This window comes from Oreochromis niloticus, linkage group LG11 (assembly GCF_001858045.2).
Source record: "Oreochromis niloticus isolate F11D_XX linkage group LG11, O_niloticus_UMD_NMBU, whole genome shotgun sequence".
In the NCBI taxonomy this organism is placed as follows: Eukaryota; Metazoa; Chordata; class Actinopteri; order Cichliformes; family Cichlidae; genus Oreochromis; species Oreochromis niloticus.
This window is the reverse complement of record NC_031976.2, coordinates 36,462,370-36,486,703: the sequence shown is the minus strand read 5'-3', so window position 1 is coordinate 36,486,703 and position 24,334 is coordinate 36,462,370. Positions and strand designations below refer to the sequence as shown.

Genomic DNA, 24,334 nt, shown 5'->3' with positions numbered 1-24,334 from the left:
TTTCTAAATGAATCTTTTTCAGTAGGTTTACTGAAGTGTACTGCTCAGCCAAGGAAAAGCAATTTTTCAGATGAGGAGTTTATTAGTTTATTAGTCATAATACACACCTACATCTACTGTGAAACGAAACCAAATGACAACAACAGACACACAATTTCAGGCTGAGCCAGCTGTTTACAAAGAGACACGTGCTTTGCTTGTTTGGTTTTTTTTTTAGAAAATACATATTTTGAAAAAAGGAACCAGTGCTCGCCAAGTACAACATAAATGATTTATTATTAACAACAGTTATTTTCAAAATATGAGGATTCATTGATCTCATATGTCCTAGTCTCAGGGAATGTTTGATATTTATCACAGGAATGAAGATTAAAAGTTGCAGTTATTTATGGAACTCTGTGTGTAGTTTCAGTTATTGTTGGATTTACACCATCATGGGTGCTGAAACGTGTAGAGTGTAGGGTTTGCAGTGATGAACTACAGCCTGCCCTATAACTACTGGCTAAAAATGGCCTTCATATGTTCATACAGTAAGGTTATCTAAATATTCACAAGATCAGTGAAAGAAAATCAAAACAAAATAATGGCTTAAGTACAATGTGGGACTGAATGAAACAAACCCAAACACGCAAACAGGAGTTTTATTTTCTAGGAGATTTTGTGATTTTCTCTATTTCCTTTAATAAAGTTTTTTTTTTTTCTAAACAAATTTACTAGACTCTATTTGGAATGTTGTGTAGTAAGTTGTTCTAAATCGTGGGCACCTATTACCCAATAAGGATATTTTTATAATCAAATTACATGCAAATAGTGTGAAGTCTGGCTTTTAACCATTTAAAGCAGCTGGGACTAAAATCACAGAGGCTAGTTGTACTTAGCAAAAATATATTTAGTCACATCTCAGCTCTGTCGAGGTGAAATCATTTTCAAATCCACCCTGAGATGCTAAGACTTGTACGCTTCAGACGGTGAGTGTTGATGCTTTGACTTCTTATGAATCTAATAAAGCTTTTTTGTTTTTCCTTCTAAGCAGGACGTGTTGGTTTCATGAGAAGTGACTTTACTGCTTTCAGTGTTGAGAGTGACTTCACTTCCCAATTTAGAGAGTGTGTGTGAGTGAGAGAGAGAGAGAGAGAGAGAGAGAGAGAGAGAGAGAGAGAGAGAGAGAGAGAGAGAGAAAGCGAGTGAGAGAGAGAGGGGGGAAAAAACTTGCCATCCGGTTTATGGTCTGTGAGCAAAAATTGTAACTGCAATGGTTTGCGCCATAGAGCCAATGCAGCCGTGCACGATTTGAAGTGAGGTTAGGAGCTAAATTAGCTGAAACAATCACAAAACGACTAAATGACAAAGACCGCGAGGCTGCTGCTGCAATGGACTGTTCGATAAAGGTAGGTGTTTGCGCCGTTTTTTAACGCCCGTGTTGAAGATGACAGGCGGCCACCCACACCGTGAGTCTGCTGAGTGAGAGAGTCAAGGCGGTGATGCGAGCTCCCCACTCTTTCCTTCTTGTACAAAATTTCCTCTTCCTTCCCGTTCGTGGTTGTATGTCGGCTCTATAATAACACAACTAACCACTACATCTTTACACTCAGATAAAAACACTAATTGGTGGCCGGTTATACGCGTAAAAGAGGATTTCCAAACGCACGCCTTTCGAATTTTTTCGTAATTTCATCGAGCTCTTCCTGCATTATTCGCGGACCCACAAATAACGACAAGCATAAGGCACGGGCAGTGAAATTACTGACCACCGATCGCTCTCATAAACACTTTTGTTTCTTTAACGAAGATGAAGTAAATGAAGGGGATGCTGGACTTTCTCGGTGCGCGTAAGGCAGGTGTCTCTGAAGGCGTCATGGGTCGAATTGGAGCGGGAGGATCCATTTCCATCAGATGACTGGTATTTCACATTCCACACTATTACAGCTACACCTGTTTATCGTCTCCTGAGGACCGTTAATTGTTTCGATGTCTTATCTTCTAAGAGAAGCTGAAATAAAGGCCTCTGTGTGAGAGAGAAAACTAACTTTTTACCGAAATTAGCGCCGACTGTTGCGCAACAAGGGGAAAATGCAATTATTTTAATCAGATTGTGCACTCAAGTGACCCAATTCACGCTCGGTTTCTATTAAATGTGCGCCTGTATGCAACATGGGGCCTTTATATGTATGTATATCATTTTGTACTGTAATATTTTGCCGTGTGTACAAACACATCTCCTAATTTCGACGCTATTTTAATATTGACATTTTTAATTAGTTCAAAATTAATTATTATAAAGAATTGCTTTCAAATTTCATGACTGCTGCAAAACCTTTTTTGCAAGAAAAAGCGTTCCTCAGATGCAGGAAGTCATTATTCGCTGATTTCTCGGGTTGTTTCTAACATGCATTTGTATGTGCAGCTAACTGCTTTTAGGCGCTAAACATGACCGAGATACGTGGTTTCTCGTTATGAAAAGGACAACAATTAAAGGGCCAAAAAAAGGGCCAAAATGAAGCCATATTGAAAGTAAACCTTAAATTATTATTAACATCCTTTATAACGATTTTTTTTTTTATTCGTTTTAGTTTGTTGCAGTTTAAGTGTCGGGAGCCTCTTTGGGATTCTTTGTTATTTTTTATATAATTATCCAGAAGCTTATTCTCTTGTACTCTGTAGCTGTCGATTGTGTTTGAGGTTATTTTAAGAATAATTTATAGCAGCAAACGGGAGCACTTGTCAGGTGTCGTTATCTGAACGCAGCAGGCTTCCTGTCTCAAACCTCAGACTTTCCGCACACATTTCCGCTCCCTGGACCAGAAAAAAAAAGTCAAAAAGGCAACAAAGGTTCTGAAAGACAGAAACAAAGTGGACAAAGTGAGGCGTTGCGTTGTTGTAGCTGCGCTGCCCTCTCCCTCGCTGACAGGGAGCTGGAGCAGAGAGGCCTGGCCCCGAGTTTGCGGCCTGCAGAGGCCTGCGTGCTGTCAGGATCCGAGCTGTGAAAACCGCACCGTTGTTTGTGCAGCACAAAGCGCAGCTGCTCGAGCCTTTGCAAAATCAGCTCAACTTTTACTTCTCCTTTCTGCCACTTGTTGCTTCAGACATGGCGAGGACAAAGGGCTGTGCCTTTGCACAACGTGATCTCTGGTCTTTTACTGCAGCATACACCTCATGCTTGAGCTGCACTTAAACACAAATTTAGGTGGGTTTTTTAAATTATTATTATTTAAATTAAACTTAACCCGAAATCAGATTCTTATGTAAGCAGGAGCTCAGTTAAGCTTTAAGACTTTTAGTCTCTATAAATAAAAACACTGAGGGGGGAAAGAGGAACTCAGAAATCACCAAAACACAATGTTTCTCATTAAATTACCAGCGTTTGAGATGGATATGTAGAAGTCCTGTTTGCGCTGCACTATTATTTATTAAAATATCAATCCAGGTTATTTATCAGTCTGCATGCAGCACATTTTACTGAAGGCAGGATAATGCAGGCATCAACATATATCACCCAATCCGCTTCTTCAGCCCAAGATAAGCCTCGAGGGGCGTCATAAAACGACTAAATATAAAACAGATTTTAATCATGTAACTGCTTCTTGCAAGTTGTTAACCACATCCTTTGTTCCAGCTTAGGGTTAGTGGCTTACCAACCTTTTTGGCCTTTAACCCCTTCATACAGTGCATTGTTTTATTAAATATTGCTTCGAGGTAGAGATATTGAACATTTATACAGTGAGCCAGATAAAAGACATATGTAAAAAAAAATGTGTTACACAAGTATTCTCTAGTCATCTTTCTAACCATTTGGCAACCTGCTGGAAACTACAAATTAATTGATCAACAGCAAATTAATCTGAAAGGACTACTTTTTGTTTTTAGTGCACCCAGATAATTCCAAACTGGAGAACTGACAGTTTTCCCTCCCCTTTAAAAAGTAGAACCAATGACCTTCTACCTCTACGGTTAGGGGATGTGGTGATTTTGTTATGCTAGGGGGGAGGGGGGAGGGGGCGAATTATCCTCTCAGTGGTAAAGTGGCACTGTAAATCCATGTAAAGTTGTTTATGAAATATTTTCCTCCTGATTAAGGATAACACTGCTTATGCAGGGGGTAATAGTGAAAGGTGAATGGTTTGAAGAGAATGAAAATGATGTGAATCATAATTGTTTTCAAAGTAACCAAATCTCAGCCCACCTTAACAGTTTTGTTAGACCGCAGTCTTCCCCAGTATCACCACACAACAAATACAGGAATAATTGGAAAACTGGTGTTTCATCCCTCCACTAAACGCTTCAGAGACTTGCAGAATCATTTCATTTAGGTTAGTCTGGCTCACTAACACCTTTTATGTTGGTTTCCTTTAATTTTTCACCTGTTTGTAGTATTTTAAGGCTTACACAGGAATTTCTACAAGTTTTTTTGTTTGTTTACAGATCAAATTATTAACCAGGACACATTCATTAGATTGTGGGACACCTAAATGGTAGTTTTTGGTTGCAGCCCTGGTTACAAGCTGTGGTTCCCAAAGTGAGCTTAACAGTACTTATTACAAATACATGTAAAATAGTACATGCAGCAGGATTTATTTAAGGGGAAATTTCCTTTAAATGAAAAGCTCTTGGCAGTAAAAACTAAGAGTCTTTGAACACCAACACCCTTCGTGTGTGATTCATAACAGACTACTACCTAACGTTATCTGATTCAGGCTCTGTTGTAATGGCCCTTCTCCTGTACTACTGAAAAATGACTTTTGGAGATAGAGTTATTAAAGTGAGTCTTGGAATACAAGGCATTTGGATTCATGGTTAAATGTGGACAAACTATGAATCTAAAATGCCATTTATACAAAGATGAATAAAGATCCACAGCTCGGCCTCCTGTGAGCACGCTTTTAGCTGCTGGCTTGGGCAAGACTGCACTGATGCAACCTGCAAAGCTGCTGACAGCCATGTCAAAAGTTTCCATGCAGGACTTCGTGTTTGTGCGCTCACACAAAGTGGAAAGTGCGTGCTATCAAAGTGAGCAGCAGCGGCGTAAATTTTAGGACATCGAGGCACAAGGCGGCCTCAGTTTCAAGAAGGTCATGTTTTTAAAAGCAGTTTTGTGTCACTGAGCAACAGCCTGAAACGCTCTCAACAGGAAGTCAGTTGTGGCATCGGCGGTCAGGCCGCAGTTTGGTATATTTGTATCAGTGAGCAGAGGAGATGAAGAGAGAGGGAGAGAGCAGAAAGAAGCAGATAAAGAAAGAGCGGGAGTGTGCATGAGCTTTTCAGTGAATTCACTGTGCCGAAGAGCAAACGTTTGGATGACAAACTGCAAGTGACGATAATATCAGCTTGAATTTTGAGCTCTAAATAAAATTTAAAAACTGAACAAAACAAAGCAAAAAAAAAAAAAAAAAAAAAAGATAGAATCTTCAACTATGGCTCACAACTGCCTACTATCACGCATTCTCGTGAGAATTTGCTGTCAGCAGCGAGTTTTATCCCGCCTTCAGTCGACTGTTTCACTTCTGCACAGAGTAAAGGGCCCCGGAGTGTGAGAAGACAAACTGACAACAGAGGACAACAGAAGTAAAAGAAAGCAAAGAGATGGAGAACAAAACACAACATGCAGTCCTGCTAACCACTTCTCAAACATGCAACACACACACACACTGAGCCCTACATTTACAGCATTACATGCGTCAGACTCTGTTGCTGGTCTTTCATATGCAGAAGTATTCCTGTAAACAAAGTGTGAATAAGGTTTTGGTTCCATTTGCGGCTGCATTAAGTGTGACAAAAAAAAAAAAAAACTGAGCTTGAAATAAAAACAATATTAGATAGTGGTGGTTTACAAGAGTGTTGCCGTTCATGTTGCATTATGGGTGTTGTAGGCAGTTTTTTTAAACGACAGATATTCATCTGAAATAATCATCTACATCAATTTTGATCAAACGGCAGCCTGAAGCTGAGAGTCCCAAGTTAAAATCTGCGACTTTACAGCACAAATAAACATATTTACAGTAGAAAGAAAAAAAACCCACCCCTGAAGCTTATTTGTGTGTTCACAGCAACTATACTTGGCTTGGGGGGGGGGGGGGGGGGGGGTCTTGTTCATCTGTGTAGATTTTTATCATGTGGCACTATGAGGGCATCCTACTTTGTTGGGGACTGTAGTCACTGGCTTCATCTCCAGTAATATGAGTCACAGAAATAGACCTGGCAAATGTATATTTGGTGTTGGTGCTTTCTGAAGAATTTTCTAAAACACTTTCTGATATACTGATACCTGCTTTGTAGCTATTTGTACTATAGGACCATCCAAGAAGTCTGGGTGGTCCTATAGTGCAGCTTCTCACCTCATTAGTTTAGATCAGGCAAGCAGGTGTTTGTATCGTAACACTGCGCTCTGTCATCCAAATATGGCCACTTTTGGCTCGAAAGTTTCCAACGACTCACATTTTGAAACCTAAATTTGAGGCTTCAGCAAAGCAAGGAGTCCACAAACCAGTAGGTGCTTACATCCATCTTTTACATACAGTCTATGATTTTGACAGTAGTGCAGTGTTCAATATTTTTCGTAACATTTGTGTCTTTAAAATCTTGAGCAACTTTTTATGTAATCGTGGGTTGGAGTGAAATCAAAATGTAACCTTCTTCTAGAAAAAGGGCGTATCCATTACACAGCAGCAAACACTCCACGCAGCAGAAGCAGCAGCTGACTTCTGTAGGAGTTTGTCTGCAGCATGGAGGAAATGCCGAATTGTGTGCCATGCATTAAGATGTGGTTCACAGTGCTCAGGCAACAATTGAGCTAAAAAAAACAAACAAAACAACACACACACACACACACACACACAAAGAAAAACAATGTGATGGCGGCACTTCAATCAAGGCTCATACTCTTCTTTCTGTCCACCCGACCCCCTCTCTTCTCCTGACCACAGGGCTTTAAGGGTTGTTTTCCAGCTTTAAAATGACCCACATTTTTACACTATGCACCCCCTCCTCCACCATTTCCTCTCCCTTGGCCTGTGCCAAAAGGTTCCTGTGCACATGGCGGCCTGGTTTCCTGTAGGCCACTGAAAAAGCACGGCACTGACGTAGAAGGCCCAAAGACAATGCTCAGCTCCTCTAAACAAACACGCACTTGCACCCACTTAGATTGCCGTGGTCGCATCACACATGCACGCACTTAATTTGAGCAGCAGACAGAACAACAGGTCCGGTCTCTGGCCTCCTGAGTACGTGGGATGAAAGTGCCATCTTCGAGCGGTTTTGAGGCCACATTTTGGGCGCTGAGCACAGGAAGACGGACTTAAATCTCAATTAGACTCCACCTTGAGCTAACACCCCTCCCCCTCCCTGCAACCCCGATCCTAACGACAAAATAAAACTGTGGTTAAGGTTACTGATGTTCTTTATGATTAGACAGCCTCCTGGCTGCTTTCACAGTTCATTTTTCATTTCGCTCCTCACTGTAGTGGTTTCATAACCTCCTGTAGCTTTTCACGTTAAACATGCATTTAAAGTTTTAAACAGTCACAGGGGAATTCTTTATCGTGCACAGAAGATTTGAATCTGTCAAACTCAGCTCAGGGCCCAAATCTGGCCTCTTACAAATGTAATTTCAGCCAGCCAGTTAAAGTTCAGGAAAACTGCAATATGTTTGTAATTGACAGATTTTTATGTGCTTCCATTTTCAAAAATATGGTCCACTATATCGACATAATTACTTTTTTTTAAGGCTTTCTAAAAAATAATTTTTATTGAAATTTCTCACTCAAGTTCTCGTCTTAAGGCCTTCAAGAAATACATGAAAACAAAATTTTACAAAATAAAAGGAAAATAATCTTTATTTTTATAATTTACCTAAAACCATACAGCATTTATGTTTGCAATGTTATCAAAATTAACAAATTAAACATAAATAAAACAATAACAAACTAGACAACACACCATAACAGCATTTTCACATTGACATACATTTTGCAACATAAACAAAAACTTTTTTTTTTACATTTTAAAGTTTACAGTTTTCCTGGTTTCTTACTTCCATTCCTGCACAGCCCATCAAAAATTGTTCATCTGACTGAATTCAACCAGACAGTTATGTTTCAATATGGACTCCTCTATTTTGGGCCACTTAGCATTTCTTTATCTGATCCTAAAACCCCATAATTTGGGTCAGAATTTTGCACATCTTTTCATTATAAAATACCAAATCCCATGTTAGCAAGTATTTGTCCCAAATCTACAATAATACCCAGACTCCCAAACTGGGTTTAGAAGAATTTAAATTATTTAAAAAAATTAAAACTAGATTGTTTATTTTTAAAAAATGGATTGAACTAAATATAATACTATATGTCTAAAACACATTCAGAAGCAGTTTATCTCTGTGTAGCCACTGAGTGCAACTCTAAAATTGTGTAATGCAGTCGTTTCGAAAGCAAGAGAGGCTGAATTTAATTAAGTTTGAATAAAAGTGAACAAAAACAAACTGAATCGCACGTTTCATCCACAATAAATAAAATAAAAAAAAATAAAACAAAACCAGACTTTACACTTATTCAGCCCGTAGCAACTGACATCAAGTATACAGCATGAATTTGTTGCTTTTTTGATGTTTGCTGATTCTCAACCATCGAACTTCTGATGGAAGGCATTTTTTCCTTTGTTGAGCAAGTTTCCAAAAATAGAAGTGTGCTTCCTTGCAGCAGGTATCTGATCTGATATATATGTTTCCTCTCTGCCATTGTTGTCCAAATACTATTAAAAACCCTTGACTGGGGGACTAGTTTGTTTTGACTCAGTCACACATACATCATCCTGTTGCTCTTAATGCTCACTAACGGGCATTAATGCACTGCCGAAAATAGTCGCCAACAAATTCATTACTTCCTGCTGTTTGAGTAACATTTCATAAACACTGAAATTCACTCGGTGAAGATCATTTAACCTTCTTCTTAAAGAATATATTTGTGACACAGATTTAACACTTTATGGCAGCATGAATGAATATGCTTGAAATACACGATATTATTTCCTGATTCCAAATTCTGGATGTGATTAATTCAATCTGGTTTCATACAAACAGAAAACATTTTAGCATTAAAGCTACAATGTTACTGTTACAATCACAGCTCCTGCTCGTTTCGCTGGATAAAAAAAGTGTTTAAAAAAGGAGTTTCCACAGGTTGTGACCCGGCAGACACTGACCTGCGGTTCTGTTGAACAGGAAGCGCTGTCCGTGGTGAGTGAGGATCAGCCCATATTCGAGCCAACCTACACCGCAGCCCCGGCCATGCACATGAAGACTGAGATGACGTCGCCCGGCGGGTTCAGCCAGACCTCCAAGCAGAGCCCCGAGCCCACTGAGCCGGAGTGGGTGGGGCCAGGAGCACCAAATGCTGGGAAGAGAGGAGAACACGTCAATGGCACCAGGTGAGTCAGGGCACGCCGAGGCCACAGGAGAGCGGGTTCCCGGATTATCTGGCTCGAGTCCATGTTGGTATGTCGGGTTTTCCACATACTAAAAATATTTGTTTATCGTTCACTTCCCATATTCCCGCCTCTGATTGTGGCCACGGCTTTGTTAATTTTCCGCCACCATCTTTACAAAGTGTGGGCGGACTGTGATGGAAAATTTGGGTCCCTATGTTCAGTATTTTAATTTCCTGCATCCTTGTGGCCCACCTGATTATGCTGCTCACTTTATACTGCACTACGTTTACACTCCGCAGCTACGTAATAAAATATGATAAACTTAAAAAAAAAAAAAAAATAACATTAAGCATATACTTTCCAAACCTTTTGGCTTCTGAGATATCGACATTGTGAGCACCTCACAGATATATTTGAAAACACACACGTAAAATACAAATCAGTTGTTTGGTTTGTTTTCTTCGGTTAGAAACCGCTAAAAGACTCAAACGTACATGTAGGCTGTTTATCAGCATCCACCTCCAGCTGTGAGACACTACATAAACATTATTAGACTGTTGCTTTTCTATTTTTGTCAAATGTGGTATCCATCACAGCTGACATTTGAATGAATAAGTACTTCTATTTTTGATATTTAGACTGATAAAAAGAAAAATTTTGTTGAACTTTAAAAAAAAGCATTTTTTCACATTTGCTCTGTGTAGATCTAACAAGATATCCTAACAAGGTTAGAAGAGCTTTTTTCATTTAGTAAAGTCAGTCTATTTTTTAAGTCTTTCTTTTCCCATTTGTTGCATATTAGATCTAATTGATGCCCATTTTAATGGAAATTCTTTAAAAAAAAATCCAATTTCAATTAAAGTTGACTTATTGTGGCACAAGTAATCCAACAAACAAGTAATCTGCACTGAAACTCAGTCTACTCTAAATGCTCAGTTTTACAGATTTCTTTGGCTCAGTATGATGTCAGAAATCATTATTAAGGCACACAGCTCAGGCTGTAAGCACAGAAGCCAGGCCTGCTTTCTGTTCTTACCTTGTGTTTGCGATAGGCGGCAAATTCCATGAATGGCGAGGTAGATAACCAAAACTGATCGTTTCAGACAGGATGAAGCGAATGTCTGCATGAAGCCTGATGTAGCGAGTCATTCTCAACAGGATCAGCAGGTTAACAGGGCTTTGTGAACAAAGTGCTAAACGATACTTTGATCACACCTATACGTGCTGATATGGAGATGGTTGCCAGTTTAGCAACCCATCTTTCTCGTGTTGTCACATCTTTGACCACCTAATGTGATGGTAAATATAACCGCTTGAACAAAAGAACTGTATAAATACAGAACGTGCAAAACACTTCAGGTAAAGCTCAAAAGTTTTGCTCCTGGAAAAACTACCAAGTACCTGTACTGTGTTTACTGGGATTCTATGATCAGCAAGATTTCAGCTGGATTTTGAATTTGAAGTAAAATCCCAAGTAGGTGAAATATTCTGGAACCTCCTTCAACTTTGAAGCTTTTAAAACAGAATAAATCAAACAAGAATAACATGAAAAACGACTTCAACAAGTGACATTCACAGATACAAATTTGATTTTTAACCTTGACACATTTACATCTGCTTTCTATATTTAAGTGTAGTACACTCTGCTCATACCATTTCTGTACCGTTATTTAAGTAAGGCTTTTACTGCAGGGCTTTTAATTCTAGATCAGCGCTACTGGGTGCAAGTATTTTCTAACAACTTCTATTTTTATGCAAAAATAGTCTATGTGGTGAAAACTGGGTTAAATTAGTGATGCACGCCACCTACTCCTGACAGGCCTTTTCAGTGGAAATTGTTGCTGAGAAACAGTTTGACTAAATTTACCTCCTGTCATATACAGACTAGCAAAAACTCTAAGAGGCAATGTAGCTGGCTGAAACTGCATCCAGTCTATTGTCACAGATTTTTCTCTCTTCATAATTTGAATTTGGAGAGTAATTGATATATTCACAAGACATTAAGACTGAAATTACTCCTCAGATGCTGACTAAAGCGTCTCTTTTCCTTTTGTCGTAGTCGTGAGTCCCCAGTGGACTGCAGCGTCACCAAGCGTTCCAGACACATGAGCAACGAAGGGGCCTCCATGCAGTACCAGGCCTCCTCGTACACAGAGCCCCGCGTCAGCCCCCAGGCCACCACCCCACCCAGCAGTGCCACTGAGGAGAAGAGGGTCATCGTGCCAGCAGGTAAGCTGAGCCACTCACATGAACTGGCGCTCAGCCGCCATCATGCATCACTGTCCCCATCACAAGACTGTTTCCCAACAGCTGGCACAGCCTGGGCTTGTGCAACCTCAGTGACTGAATCAGAGACGGGCATGTGCGTGTAATTCTTCGTCTCTTAAAAGAACCCCAAGAGCCCCGGAGTGCTACAGATAAACAATAGCAGGTTTCTAGTAGTTGTGGTACAAGGTGACATCAGGCTTTAAAAAAAGTGTGAAGTCTGAAGTGCAAAATTAACGCTCAGGACTGTGAAATTAAGAAAAGAGAGAGAACAAGCAAGAACAGATCTGATGAGCAGGCTTCAACATTTTCAGTTTTAATCAGCCCGCTTCCCTTTTCAGGACTGTAATGAAAAGAAATAAATAACCAGCAGCTACGTCTGAAAACACAGTATTTAAATATTCTTTGAAACAGATTCTTTTTTTAAACTCAAAGCAAACCTAATCTGTCACGTTAAGCTATCATGTTTCTTACAGTCAAAATCTGCCATGACTCCATTTTCATCTCAAAGAAATCACATAAATATGTCTGTATACATCACAGATATTAGCTACACGAGTTTATCTCGAGGCATGCTTTAAATAATTAACTGAGCACTACTGCTATAGTAGTTCATTTATTTTACTTTTTATTTTAATGAAGAATTGCAACAAAGCAGGTGTGTAATACACAGTAATATACATGAGGAATATTATAATAGTGTAACTCAAACAGCTGGCAGTATTATACTGCAAAGCTCCTATTTGATATGCTGTGGAAACTGTGTACGATATGATTTTTATGGTATATTAATCAGCAAGAACATGCAGGTATATTTCAGCTATGGTGCTTTCATACCTTTTAGTAAATCTATATCGCTATAAAGCTAATAATAAATGTAGTGGTGATTCCTTTGTTTGTCCAACCAAACATCCAATAATTTAAAATCAGCAAGCTGCTGCTGCACTGTGGTAAGATTTTGTATGCAGGCAATAGAAGTCCAATATCCAGAACTTGAAAGTTGCGTTTTATGGTTTATTTATCCAGTTTGGCAAGCAATAAACAAAGATCCATTTTTGTTGCTTCCTGCTGCTTCTCCTGCTCTGGTAAAAAACAAACAAACATAGACCCACCCCAGTGCATGCTGGTCCTATACCAGTCACTTTACTTACAGAAAATGGCCCTACAGTTCTTCCTCGCTGACTTAACAAGATAAACAAAACAAAACAAAAAAAATGAAACAAGTATTAACCTACAAACAAAACTGATAACAAAAAACTATAAGTAAACCAACAACAAATAAATTTCAAAATGATAAAAATAAAGAATAAAAAGCTCCAACAATAAATAAACAAATATTTACTTCACATTCTTCTAACTACAGTATCAGCAATGAATGAGACTGATGTCGTAGCCATCGGCTTCTTTTCACATTTGTTGATCTTCTGAGAACAACACCAGCATTATTTACACAAGGCTGATACTCATCAGCTGAATGTGAACATGACAAAACAGGAAGGATGTTTCGCTGCGACTAATTCAATGTATCGTTTTTGTAAGTCGTGGTGTCGATGCCCGTTTGTTTCAGCTGAGCGATGTGAAAAACGCACTGATCTTTGTTTGCAGAGGGGAAAAAAATCACCCATGCACAAACTGGATTAAACACGCCGATGTGTCATTTCTAGCGGAGTAGTTCAGACAACCCGCTGTCCCTTTTATCACTGCTATGAATCACTGGTCCAGTCATCTAAGTTCTGCCTCTGTCACAGCTTCCATGATTATATCATCCCCAGAGACCCGTTAAACGAACAGCATGTTTCAGTGCACGTTTCAACTGGCAGCACGGGCAGGTGAGGTGGATGATTTTAAAATGAATGTAAAATCATCCATGAGTCACCATCACAGAGTTATTCTGCCTTATAATACACGGATGTTGCATCACAGCAACACGTGTTGATCAGAACAATCAGGAGCTAAAGGGCAGGGTAACCTCCGCTCAGAGCTGAAGCTGCCGTCCAATATCACAGCCAGTTCACAGCATACAGTCATTGTTTGCTGCTGGAAGTGAGCTTCCTGAATCAGACCAGGTATGTTTTAACAGATCAACACCAAGCCGAGCTGAAGCTGCCACTGACTTAAGATTAGAAACATGTTAGGCTCTTAGTACCCAGGATAACGTTAAAGAGTACAATATTCAGCATTATATAAATGAACAAGAATGTGTATTGGATCCCTCAAAATATAGCAAAAAGACAATGAAAATCCAAGTGTGCAAAAAGAAATATTCAAGATGAAGTCCATCTCCTTGAGATGCACATTACTACAGCACCAATAAAAAAAACATATTTTTAAAGGTAGAATGAGTCTGTGTGACGCAAAAGCAATAAGTAGAGTTTAGGAACTTTTATCATCCGGTTTATAAAAATGTTTGGTTTTTTTAATATGTACAGATTATGAAATTCTGGACTCACACCAATGTTTCACATTTACAATAATAATTTGACCAATAACAGACCGGTACCATCAATACCAATGTTTTTGTAATTTATTCCCAGTTTATTGTGTACAAATCGAATATTAAAATCTTTCTTCATTATAAGTTTCAAAGCCTTTCAGCGCTTCATTTAGAACTTTCAACCAGCTCAGAATTCCTGTGACACACAGCTGATGGGCCATTTTCAGTCCCACCCACTGGCACTACAACACTAATGCATGTCAAAAATGTAAAACGCTACAGAGTACATGTAATATGTTTAATGAACGTAAATATAGACAGGTTTGTCAAAGCCACTGTAATATTTCTATAAAAGCTGTTTTCAGCTTAGTATTATGGTCATTATTCACTTCCTGAATATTGAGCCCTTCAGGGAAATCAAGAGTGCAGATGGAGAAGCAGTTGAACAGTCAGAAGAAGAAAAAAACAAAAGGAGAGAAAAAATGTGGCTGAAACCAAAGAACAGCTTATTTTAATTTTCCTAATTATGCATGCAAATATAACAGAAGTGTTGTCATAAATTTTAAGAGGATTATTGATTTATAAAAAAAAAAAGAAAAACAATACTGGCCTCAAATTTCAGTCGACCTCACAGCCCTTTAAAGATCACCAGATACCCTCTGAATGGCTCCACTGGATGAACATTTATGACTACAAATATAAGCAGGACACATTTAAAAGTGTTCTCTGGTTAGTGGTGTTATCTGTTTTGACAGTGTGGTTATTCCCACCCTACCACCCATTTTACAATCACTATCAGAATCACTAAGAAGTATCCGGTGTTAATCAGCACTTTCATGACCTCCAAAACAAACAGGTCGTATTTAGCCAAGTGCTCTTTAGACTGTTGACTCTCCTTCATCCACCCCGAGGTGATGGTGTGAAGGATTACAGGCAGGCACTGCTGGTATTTAAAGATTCCTTCCTGACATTTTGGAAAAAATTTTCCAAACATCATAAAAGTAAACTACAATTTTGTAAAAATTAACATCTTAATAATCTTCATGTTCAGGTTGGTTCACTGAGTGCTGAGTTAAAGAAAATCCAGGTTTTAAAATCGTGTGAAAGTCTGCACATCAAAGCTCAAGCTAACCACTCCTGGAAGTATTTTCACAGGAAATCAGTGACCAGATTAATCAGAGTAATTTATGGTAATTCCCCAGTAAGCAACTTCTACAATTTCCTGTTTGAAAGTTTCTGATACACAAAAAACAGAACAGCCTCACAAAGGATGTTCAACGCTAAAAAAAGAAAAGAAAAAGCCAAACATGAGTAAAAGTCTGTGTAATGAATAACTGAGTGCCTCTCTTCAATTCCAGATCCCGAGGTGTGGACGCAGGACCACGTGCGGCAGTGGCTGGACTGGGCCATCAAGGAGTACGTCCTGGAGCAGGTGGATGTCATGCTTTTCCAAGCGCTCGATGGGAAAGCCCTGTGCAAGATGACCAAAGAGGACATGATGCGGCTCACGTCGGCCTACAATGCAGACATCCTGCTCTCGCACCTCAATTACCTCCGGCAGAGTAAGGCTGGCTTTATGTGTGAGATCTCGCTCTGCAGCTGATAACATTGAAATTCACCAGACATGTGAAGTGGCAGAAATGTATCGAACGAGGATCTAACAGTTCCCCGATGCAGCTGCTTTAGTCTCGCTTCAGTCTCACTGAAGCATTTGGGTTTTTGTCCGTGTAATGAAAATCTTCTGAAACTAAATACTCGGAAAAAGAATCGCAGCAAAACCCATTTCTGAAAGTGTGCATTTGGATTTTTAAAATATTTTTCCTGAGGTTTGTTATCTCAGAATTGGATTTATTGATTGATTCCAAATAAACTCCACCCAGGTATCGATGCAAATAAGAGAAACACAGATTCATTGGGGGCAAATAAAGAGTTCATGATGTTTTTTGTTTTGAGGAACATGATGTCACTTGAGGCTCTCGTTTGTTGTTCTGTTAACCAAATTTGTGGTCTTCACTGAGCGTTGTGGCCACTGTTCCTCTTTGCAAAAGCAGGTTTCCTGTGTTTCGCATAACGCGCGTACGTCACCATGAGTTTGGATCCGTACTACATTACATAATTTACCAAGTGTTTGTGACTGAAGCAGCAGCAGTTTGACGAGTGCAAATCACTGCAGTCATCGTGTCTGAGCTGGTTCGACAAGAGGTGGACAAATGAACAGCAGCATCCAGTTTTGCACTGCGTATGAGGGTGGGCTGGGAGGAAGACAATGTGGGTGCTTGGTAGCTTTGAGGTTAGAGAAGCAGACTTTTTGAATTAACAAAAATCAAAGTAAGAGTTGCAGAAAAGGTTTGAGGTTTTTAATGTTCGAAAGCAGATTAAAAAAAAAATTAAAACGTAGTGAAACAAAAACAGCCGTGGTGATTAATTTACTGCAGAAAATGATGCAGTGTTCGTAAAAGTATTTCTTTCAGTATCACAGGAAATGGTCCTCTCAGAGCCTTCCAGAATTTTTCTGTTGAATTGGCACCTCAGTCTTTGATAGATCCTCATTTTAAAAAAATCAAATCAAATCAACACCCTGAGTTTTCAAGTTATCTTACCGGTTCACGAGGCATTCACACTCCATTTTCTTATCCTGTAATTGTAAAAGTGAACATTCACAAGTTTGAGATTAAGAGTGGGTTGTCTCAGGTGTTGAGACTCTGTGGGCACATTTGGAGGTGGCATTTTAAGTTTTCAACTGGCTGGACAAAAAAGTTGAGTCTGTTAAAGGAACAGGAAAAACAAAGGTACCACCCCCCCACCCCCGAGTTATAACGTTCTTCTTCTGACACACAGGACAGACACTCCTCTTTCTACTCTGCTGTGCTCGTTTAAAAGAATATAACATTGATTTTATTTCATTCTTGAATTTTTTTTTTTTTTTTTTTTCCCAGGTAGTCCAACGTTCTCCTACCCAACAACTCCCACCAACAACACACCACCACAACAACAGCCGCCCAGACAGGTGAAAACAGGTGAGATCATCCTCCGTCACATTTCACCCATTTTCAGGACAACACCTTCTCCTAATCACCTTCTTTGTGTGATGAGGTCCTAAATATTTTAATACCTAACATGATGGATTTTGTGTTGTTGCTTAGTGAAAAATCATAATTAGCAACACTAACATCAAAGTTGTTCTGTTTTCCACTGATTCCACATAAATTAAAGGTGCAGTTCACCTCAGAATTGGATATAAATATATATTTTAATGCATTTATTTTTCTTTCTACTGTCTGCATCCATCACCCAAAAGTAGTGCACAGCTAGCTAACCTCACAGTTCAGTTCAAAGAGGCGGTGTTGGTAATATTTACCTTCTGTCACGAGCACGAGGCCTTGTGTCAGATACACACTTCCTTCTGCACTGTGATACAGTTAGCGGGTGTAGTTTGATAGAAACAAATAGTTCCTACATGAAACCACTCACAACAAAGTTTGTGGAGGTTTTCAGTAACCTGGTCATGATTTCTGGTAAGACACATGGCTGCTTAGGTTCTCAGATGTATTATTTGTTTTTGCCGCTTTCAGCACCACAACGTTATTGTGATTTAGTTGCATTACGTTCAAGGAAAGGACGACATTTCTTGGGGTCATGCAAGGTTCATTTTGGGGTGAACTGTCCCCGTAATTAAATTCAGTTATACCTTCATCGTCCAGATAAAGCAGATTAGCTGACTTGTGTTAAATGAATAAATAAATTCTAATTTGGGTTTTTGGTTTACTGTGGCAGTTATTTACCAAGTGGTGCATTAAAACCAAATCTGAAGGGAGGTGCATTTGTATTTTATGCATCGTTTCTATAAAAATACATTTCCATTTAATACAGGATGTTAGGGTTCTGAAAACTAGAACAGTTCATAATATTGTGGTCATTCTTCAAAATGGGGTCACGATAACTGTGCAGGACTGAAATGTATAAAACGCTTGGCTGTTAGAATTTTACTAGTCACTGCATTTTCTGCAACAAAATCATCACAATCATCAAAACTGGTACCAAAATGATACAAACAAATACCAGTTAATTAAAATGCAGTGCTGGATGTTTACTCGAGTATTGTAGTTAAAGTAAATTATGGGCACCTCAAAATAATCTGACTAAAAGTGATTTTAGGGTATTTTTATTTTTTTTGTCTTACATTTCAGAGGAAAACAATATGTTTCTTTTTCCTGCACTGCATTTTTCTAGCAGCTGTATTTAAAGGTTGCTGATCACACAAACATACAACACACACACACAAAACAGCTACAGTAAATGAAACCATTGTGAGGGGTCGGGATTTCCAACCTTATCTTGTTTCAGGTTTATGTGAACAGCAATCTTTCCTCCAAACCTCACTGCAGACTCTTATTTAGATGATGTCCTGAACTGAGGTTAAATTTTCTAATAGTTTTTCTAATAATACACACAGCATAACTGTCTTTCATTGCTTTCATGATGGTTTACTACCAAACTACTTACCTAAAAGATTTATAATAATAAAATATAGTAGTTCAAACTAGGCTTTCTACCATGACCAGTAAAATGTACTTGGTGTACTTTCTAATTCTTGAGCATGAGCACCATTATGGACAGCCTCTCCGTTGCTACTTTAAGCATTCATAGCAGATACTGCAGTATGATTTTAATTGGAGCATTTTACTCAAATTGAACCCATTGGGCTTTTTTTAGTTTCATACTTTAATTGTTGTACTATATTAGAGTAGCTTAGTATGATTTACCATTCAAATGAATCTATATTTATCTATTTGCGCCCCCTTAATCCTCCATCTGAAAGAAGACATTGTAGCCGTTTCTCTCTTAAGAAAACTTTCTTATGATTGGCTGCCCCTCATAAACAGAGTATCTGAGCTGGGTGGGGCTTTGTATTCACAGGTAGAGACATCTGACATCACACTGAACCAAGAGTTAAATTAAAAATATATCAGAGATTTGGAGCAGGCTGAAGCCTGAGATTTTGGCTCATAGAGTCACTTCTATATAAAAGTGACTTTAACATCATATTTATGCCCCCAAATAAGGAGACAACAAGGAAAGAACCCTGGTTATACTTTTTTTAAATCCTTCGAGCTAAAAAATTAAACTGACAAACATTAATCTTATTTACATTTTTCCCAAAAAAGTTTGTCTTTGCTTACATCTGCATTAATTGTCTCCATGATGTTCACATTTCAGTACTTTCTATTACTTCAGCTATAAAGGGTCTCGTGCACATGTCTGTAGGTTCTTAGACAGCCAAGTCAGATTTGTCTTGAATTATTGAATGGGGAAAAAAAAAAAAAAAAAGGCAACTCGGCTTCTGTAGGTTCATGAAGGGGAAAAGAGAAGACATTACATCAGGAGTGGGGAACTCGAGGCCTCGAAGGCCGGTCTCCTGCAGGTTTTAGATGTGCCCTTGATCCAACGCAGCTGATTTAAATGGCTAAATTTCCTCCTCAACATGTCTTGAAGTTCTGCAGAGGCCTGGTAATGAACTAATCATCTGATTCAGGTGTGTTGACGCAGGGCAATGTCTAAAACCTGCAGGACACCGGCCCTTGAGGCCTGGAGTTCCCCACCCCTGCCTTACATGATGGTGGGCCAACGTCTTAGAGAGGTTTCACACCTTGGCCCGGTGACAGTAATGACCCCCACATTTTTTCCACACCTTGGCTCATGTGACAACAAATGATTAATAACTGATCAGTGACCCAGAGGTGAAACATCTTCACAAACATTTGAGATGGCTTCCTGTACAGCTTGCGCAGGAAGGAGTAGCTTGTAGTAAGTACTGTTATGTGTCTCAGCATTGATAACGTGTTTCTGTTAGAGGTGGATCAGGACACATTAGCATCTACACTCAGTTATTGGACATTCAACTTGTAGTACTCACTGCACAACTGTGCAGTAGTTCATGTTTGCCACAGTTTCCTATTAGTCATAGTCTGTGTTTCAGGTTGCTTAATGCAACTGGTGGTTTTTTCCATTTTTTCATTTCCATCACCCACAGCCCCTCTCTGTGGGGGCCGGGTTCTGGGGGGGGGGGTCATTTCCTTTGACTCTTGTGTCACCTACAATCATCTGATTATTGGGGTTCTCGCCTTGAGTTCAGAGTTATTATAGTTTTGTATTGCTTCATCCATTTCCATTTCATTTGACTACAAAGCCTTGAGCTGACTGTTGTTGTGATTTGGCACTATATAAATGAAACTGAAATGAACTGAACAGACTTAAGTTTAGTTTCCAGAGCAGGTTTGCTCGTTTCAGTTTAGTTTGAGTTTTTATTATTATTGTGTGGAGGGCATGTGTCAGGGTCAGCACAGGTCTTACAATACAAATACAGCTGACTTACATTTTGTAGGCATCTAAGTCTTAAACACATCATTCACATTCAAAGCCTCGTCTGTGATTCAATTTGACCAAAGTACTAAATAAAACGTCCTCTATATTTTTGTTTCATATTTGTTAGTTTTCCAAGTTCACAAAATTGTTTCAGTTACTTTTATTTTCCAAGTCTATTTTTTTGTTCAGTAAAATGTTTTTTTGTTGTTTTTCTTTATTTTACACATCTAGTTTTAGTTTTTAAGTTTAGTTTTAGTTAACTACAATAACCTTGCTTGAGAGAACCATTGTTGTGAATTGGTGCCATATTAAAAAAAAAAAACCTGAATGAAATCAAAGCTTATGATCTCAGGGTTTTAACAGAGGCCTGAAATACCTGCATATTTGAGGATTTTAAAATTATGTGCTGAGTTTCAGAACCATGTTGCCCAGTGCCAAAGTCTGAAAGGCTCCTTGGCACAAGATTGGCCCCAAAACTGACGAGTCCAAAACTCAACAGCCAGTTTCAAACAGGAAACAGCTGCACCGACAAAGGAAATGAGGGGGTATGGGTTCGGCTCCTGGGACAAAATTCACAATCTTGTGGCAACAAGGGTGGTCTGAACAAAAGAATGCTCTCCCAAGAAACTACAGGTCATCTCAAGACCTCCAAAGCCTTATCATTGTGGTCTCGGTTTACTGACTTCCTTCCTACTATAGCTCACTCGTCTTACCGTCCACTTCAAAGATTTTAATGCTCGTCAGTGTCTGGTCTCATCCTCGTTGTGTTTGTGTTCGTACAGAGAACAGTTTTGATGAAATCAGCCGCAGGAACAGCTGGCCGACAAACACCATGACTGCAGTGCCTAAAGGTATGACCTAAAAAAAGACGATATGAAACCGATAATAAGGATGAATTTTTCATGCACGAACACCCAATGGGTTTTGCATTTTCTCTGGCTTTAACACAGCAGAAAAATCAAACAATTTTGCACATTATACACAAGTTTAATTTTTTTCTTAGGTTCTTCAATGGAGCACCAGCACAGTACACGAGTTACAGAGCCTGCTCCAAGGATTGGGCAAGGTACGAAGACCACATGTGTGTTTAGACAGATCCTGGTTTACTGCTAATATTTTGTTCTTTTTTTGGCTCTATAACTCATTGCACCCTTCACTGTAGGAAGTTTGGGAAAATGAGGAGTCACAAAATAATGTGAATGACATCAGTGCCATTTTAAATGTTTGTTTTCCGTCTATTGAATCAACGAGCTTCATCTAACAATTATTTTCTTCTTAGCTAACTCACCACAAGCACAATATGGGATAATGGTAATGCTGTTAGATTTAATCATAAACTGATGCACAAACCTAAACTTTAAGTCGTCACAGAAATCCAGTCAATAAATTGTGAAGAAACACACAGAAAGCTCGTCACGTGAAAGGTCACAGGATCACCAAAGGTTGTTTTTTCCAAGAACTGCTGAAACACAAATCTGACTGCAATCATTTAACAGTTGGACACAAGCAGATATTGGTTTTGGCCAAAGTGGTGAACTGATCACACATCCCCTTAGGCATTAAATTAGTTTGGCAGGTTTCATTGTGCTCACGTTAGAACATTTGAACTAACCTCCTAAAAATACCACATTCAAAGCTCTGATTATGCTTATGTGTGCAAGGAAATGTGTTTTAACTAATTTCAGGGCGTTTAAATCTTGGAGTATTAAGATTAAAGTGACAATGTGTAAAAGTAATATTCCTTTTCTTCTTTACAGACCCATATCAGACATTAGGACCCATTAGCAGTCGGCTAGCCAACCCAGGTAAGAATCTCAACCATCATCAAGATAAACAGACAAGGACGATACAAATGAGGCCTTTACACTGTCTGCTTTGGCATCATGAGAAAAAAAGCAAGCAAGCAAGGGCTGGCACACATGCACTTACTTTCCAAAGTGGAGTAAACACCAAGCAACAGCTGTTGTGTCATCACGCTTTACGCTATGACAAAATCCGGCTTCCCTCTCACCAAAATGACTGTTTGCCCTGCTGTTTCCTCACAGAAGGCCAAGCCCTCAACTCATCCAAGAACCGAACAGGCAAACAAAGTGCATACAAGCTCCCTGACCCCAGCACTCACAGGCCTGTGGGTAGGTTTCTGCCCTGATGTCTATCACTTCAACCAAGCCACACAGTGAAAAGGTCACATTTGCTGAGAAAACAAAAAGCATATTCTGACTTTTGTTTGGAACTCGTTACACTCTGAAAAACTGACGAGCTAGCCACGATCCAAGAGCAAATGGATCCATGATGAGGCATTTAATCCTATGAGGCTGAAGTAGCCAAGCTACCCCAACTTATTCATTCACTTATTCTGGAAACTAAGTGTTTTATTTGACTTTTCCTGTCAAGACTTGGGAGAACCAATTTAGTTTAGTAACCCCCAAAGAAACCAACAAAAACAAAAACCATTTATCTTTACACAAATTTAAATGCCGTTTACAATTTTTAAAAATCCGACTTTGATGATTGTATTCCTTGAAAATGAATAAATACAGGCACAAACAGTTTTCACAGCCACTCCTGGCAGCTGGGTACATTTCCTGTCTTGTTTTGAGCACACAGTCACTGTTCAATCAGAACCCAGTGCCTTAACTCTCTCTCATTTATTCTCCCAGGCTCAGGGCAGATCCAGCTGTGGCAGTTCCTTCTGGAGCTTCTGTCTGACAGCAACAATGCCAGCATCATTACCTGGGAGGGTACCAACGGCGAGTTCAAGATGACCGACCCGGACGAAGTGGCCAAACGCTGGGGTGAGCGCAAGAGCAAGCCAAACATGAACTACGACAAGCTGAGCCGTGCCCTGCGCTACTACTACGACAAGAACATCATGACTAAGGTGCACGGCAAGCGCTACGCCTACAAATTTGACTTCCAAGGCATCTCGCAGGCACACCAGAACCACTCAGGAGATGGTGGGATTGTTAAGTACCAGAATGAGATGTCTTATGTCCAGAGCTACCACAGCCACCAGCCCAAAATGAACTTCATGGGTGGCCATCCTGCACCTATGCCCGTCTCCCCAGGAAACTTTTTCGGCCCACCGTCAACATACTGGAACTCACCCAACAGCCCCATCTATCCTGGTTCAGCCATGACCAGACATCCTGCCACTCACTCCCACCTGAGCTCGTACTACTGAGCATGATCCCAACTGAACAGGGAAAAAAAACAAAACAAAAAAAAAACAAAACAGGAGACGAACCCAAGTGCACCAAAGCACGCTCCGTCCAACCTGCCACCGAGCTGAACTCTGTTGAAAGAAGGCGAAATGACGCTATCATTGAAATTGTAAAGGCATTATTAAATTGTCTTTGTTACATTCAGTCTCAAAAAAAACAAAACAAAACAAAAAAAAAAAAACAACGGACAAACATGAGGGTATATTAACCCTGGTATTGTATGCTTCCAGGAGTTTTATAAATAAACTCATAATATACTATATTAATGGTTATTCAGTTATGAATTTTTTTTTCACACATCTGTAAAATACTTTGTTTGATTTTGACTGTTGTAAAGACAGACGTCACAGTAGCATAACAGACCTACAACTGTTCTTTTCACTTCACAGGTCAAAACTGCAGTTATCCCTGACTTTTTGTAAAAGGGAAATTGTACAGAATTAACATGTAGCAATAAAACATAAACGCTTGATGTAAAGCTAATAAATAACGCCTGTATGTGGAAAAGAGATCTGATTTTATGTTTACAAAAAAAAACAAAAAAAAAAACAAAAACAAAAAAAACCCAGTCCACTCAGAGGAAAGTTGATCAAAGAAGGTCCCATACTGTAGCCCACAGAACCCAATCAAT

General features: G+C 39.3%; 1 protein-coding gene across 4 annotated transcripts; it reads left to right on the top strand.

The window, feature by feature from the left end:
• Nucleotides 1–1,217: 1,217 nt before the first annotated feature.
• Nucleotides 1,218–23,965, top strand: fli1rs (Fli-1 proto-oncogene, ETS transcription factor-related sequence). Of its 4 annotated transcripts, none has more exons than XM_005456062.3 (10): nt 1,218–1,388; nt 9,212–9,417; nt 11,477–11,646; nt 15,475–15,678; nt 17,053–17,133; nt 21,262–21,330; nt 21,483–21,545; nt 22,237–22,284; nt 22,525–22,611; nt 23,140–23,965. In XM_005456062.3, the coding sequence occupies exons 1-10, from the start codon at nt 1,371–1,373 to the stop codon at nt 23,661–23,663; spliced, it is 1,470 nt and encodes a 489-aa protein (XP_005456119.1). In that variant the 5' UTR covers nt 1,218–1,370; the 3' UTR covers nt 23,664–23,965. The 4 variants fall into 4 exon arrangements, with proteins under 4 accessions (XP_005456119.1, XP_003451333.1, XP_005456120.1 ...); XM_005456063.4 differs by lacking the exon at nt 1,218–1,388 and adding an exon at nt 1,495–1,900; XM_003451285.5 differs by lacking the exon at nt 22,525–22,611.
• Nucleotides 23,966–24,334: the final 369 nt, after the last annotated feature.

Coding starts and splice junctions, on each gene's coding strand:
- fli1rs (XM_005456062.3), top strand. Junction 11,647..15,474: donor GAGGGTCATCGTGCCAGCAG/GTAAGCTGAGCC, acceptor CTTCAATTCCAG/ATCCCGAGGTGTGGACGCAG. Junction 15,679..17,052: donor CCTCAATTACCTCCGGCAGA/GTAAGGCTGGCT, acceptor TTTTTTTCCCAG/GTAGTCCAACGTTCTCCTAC.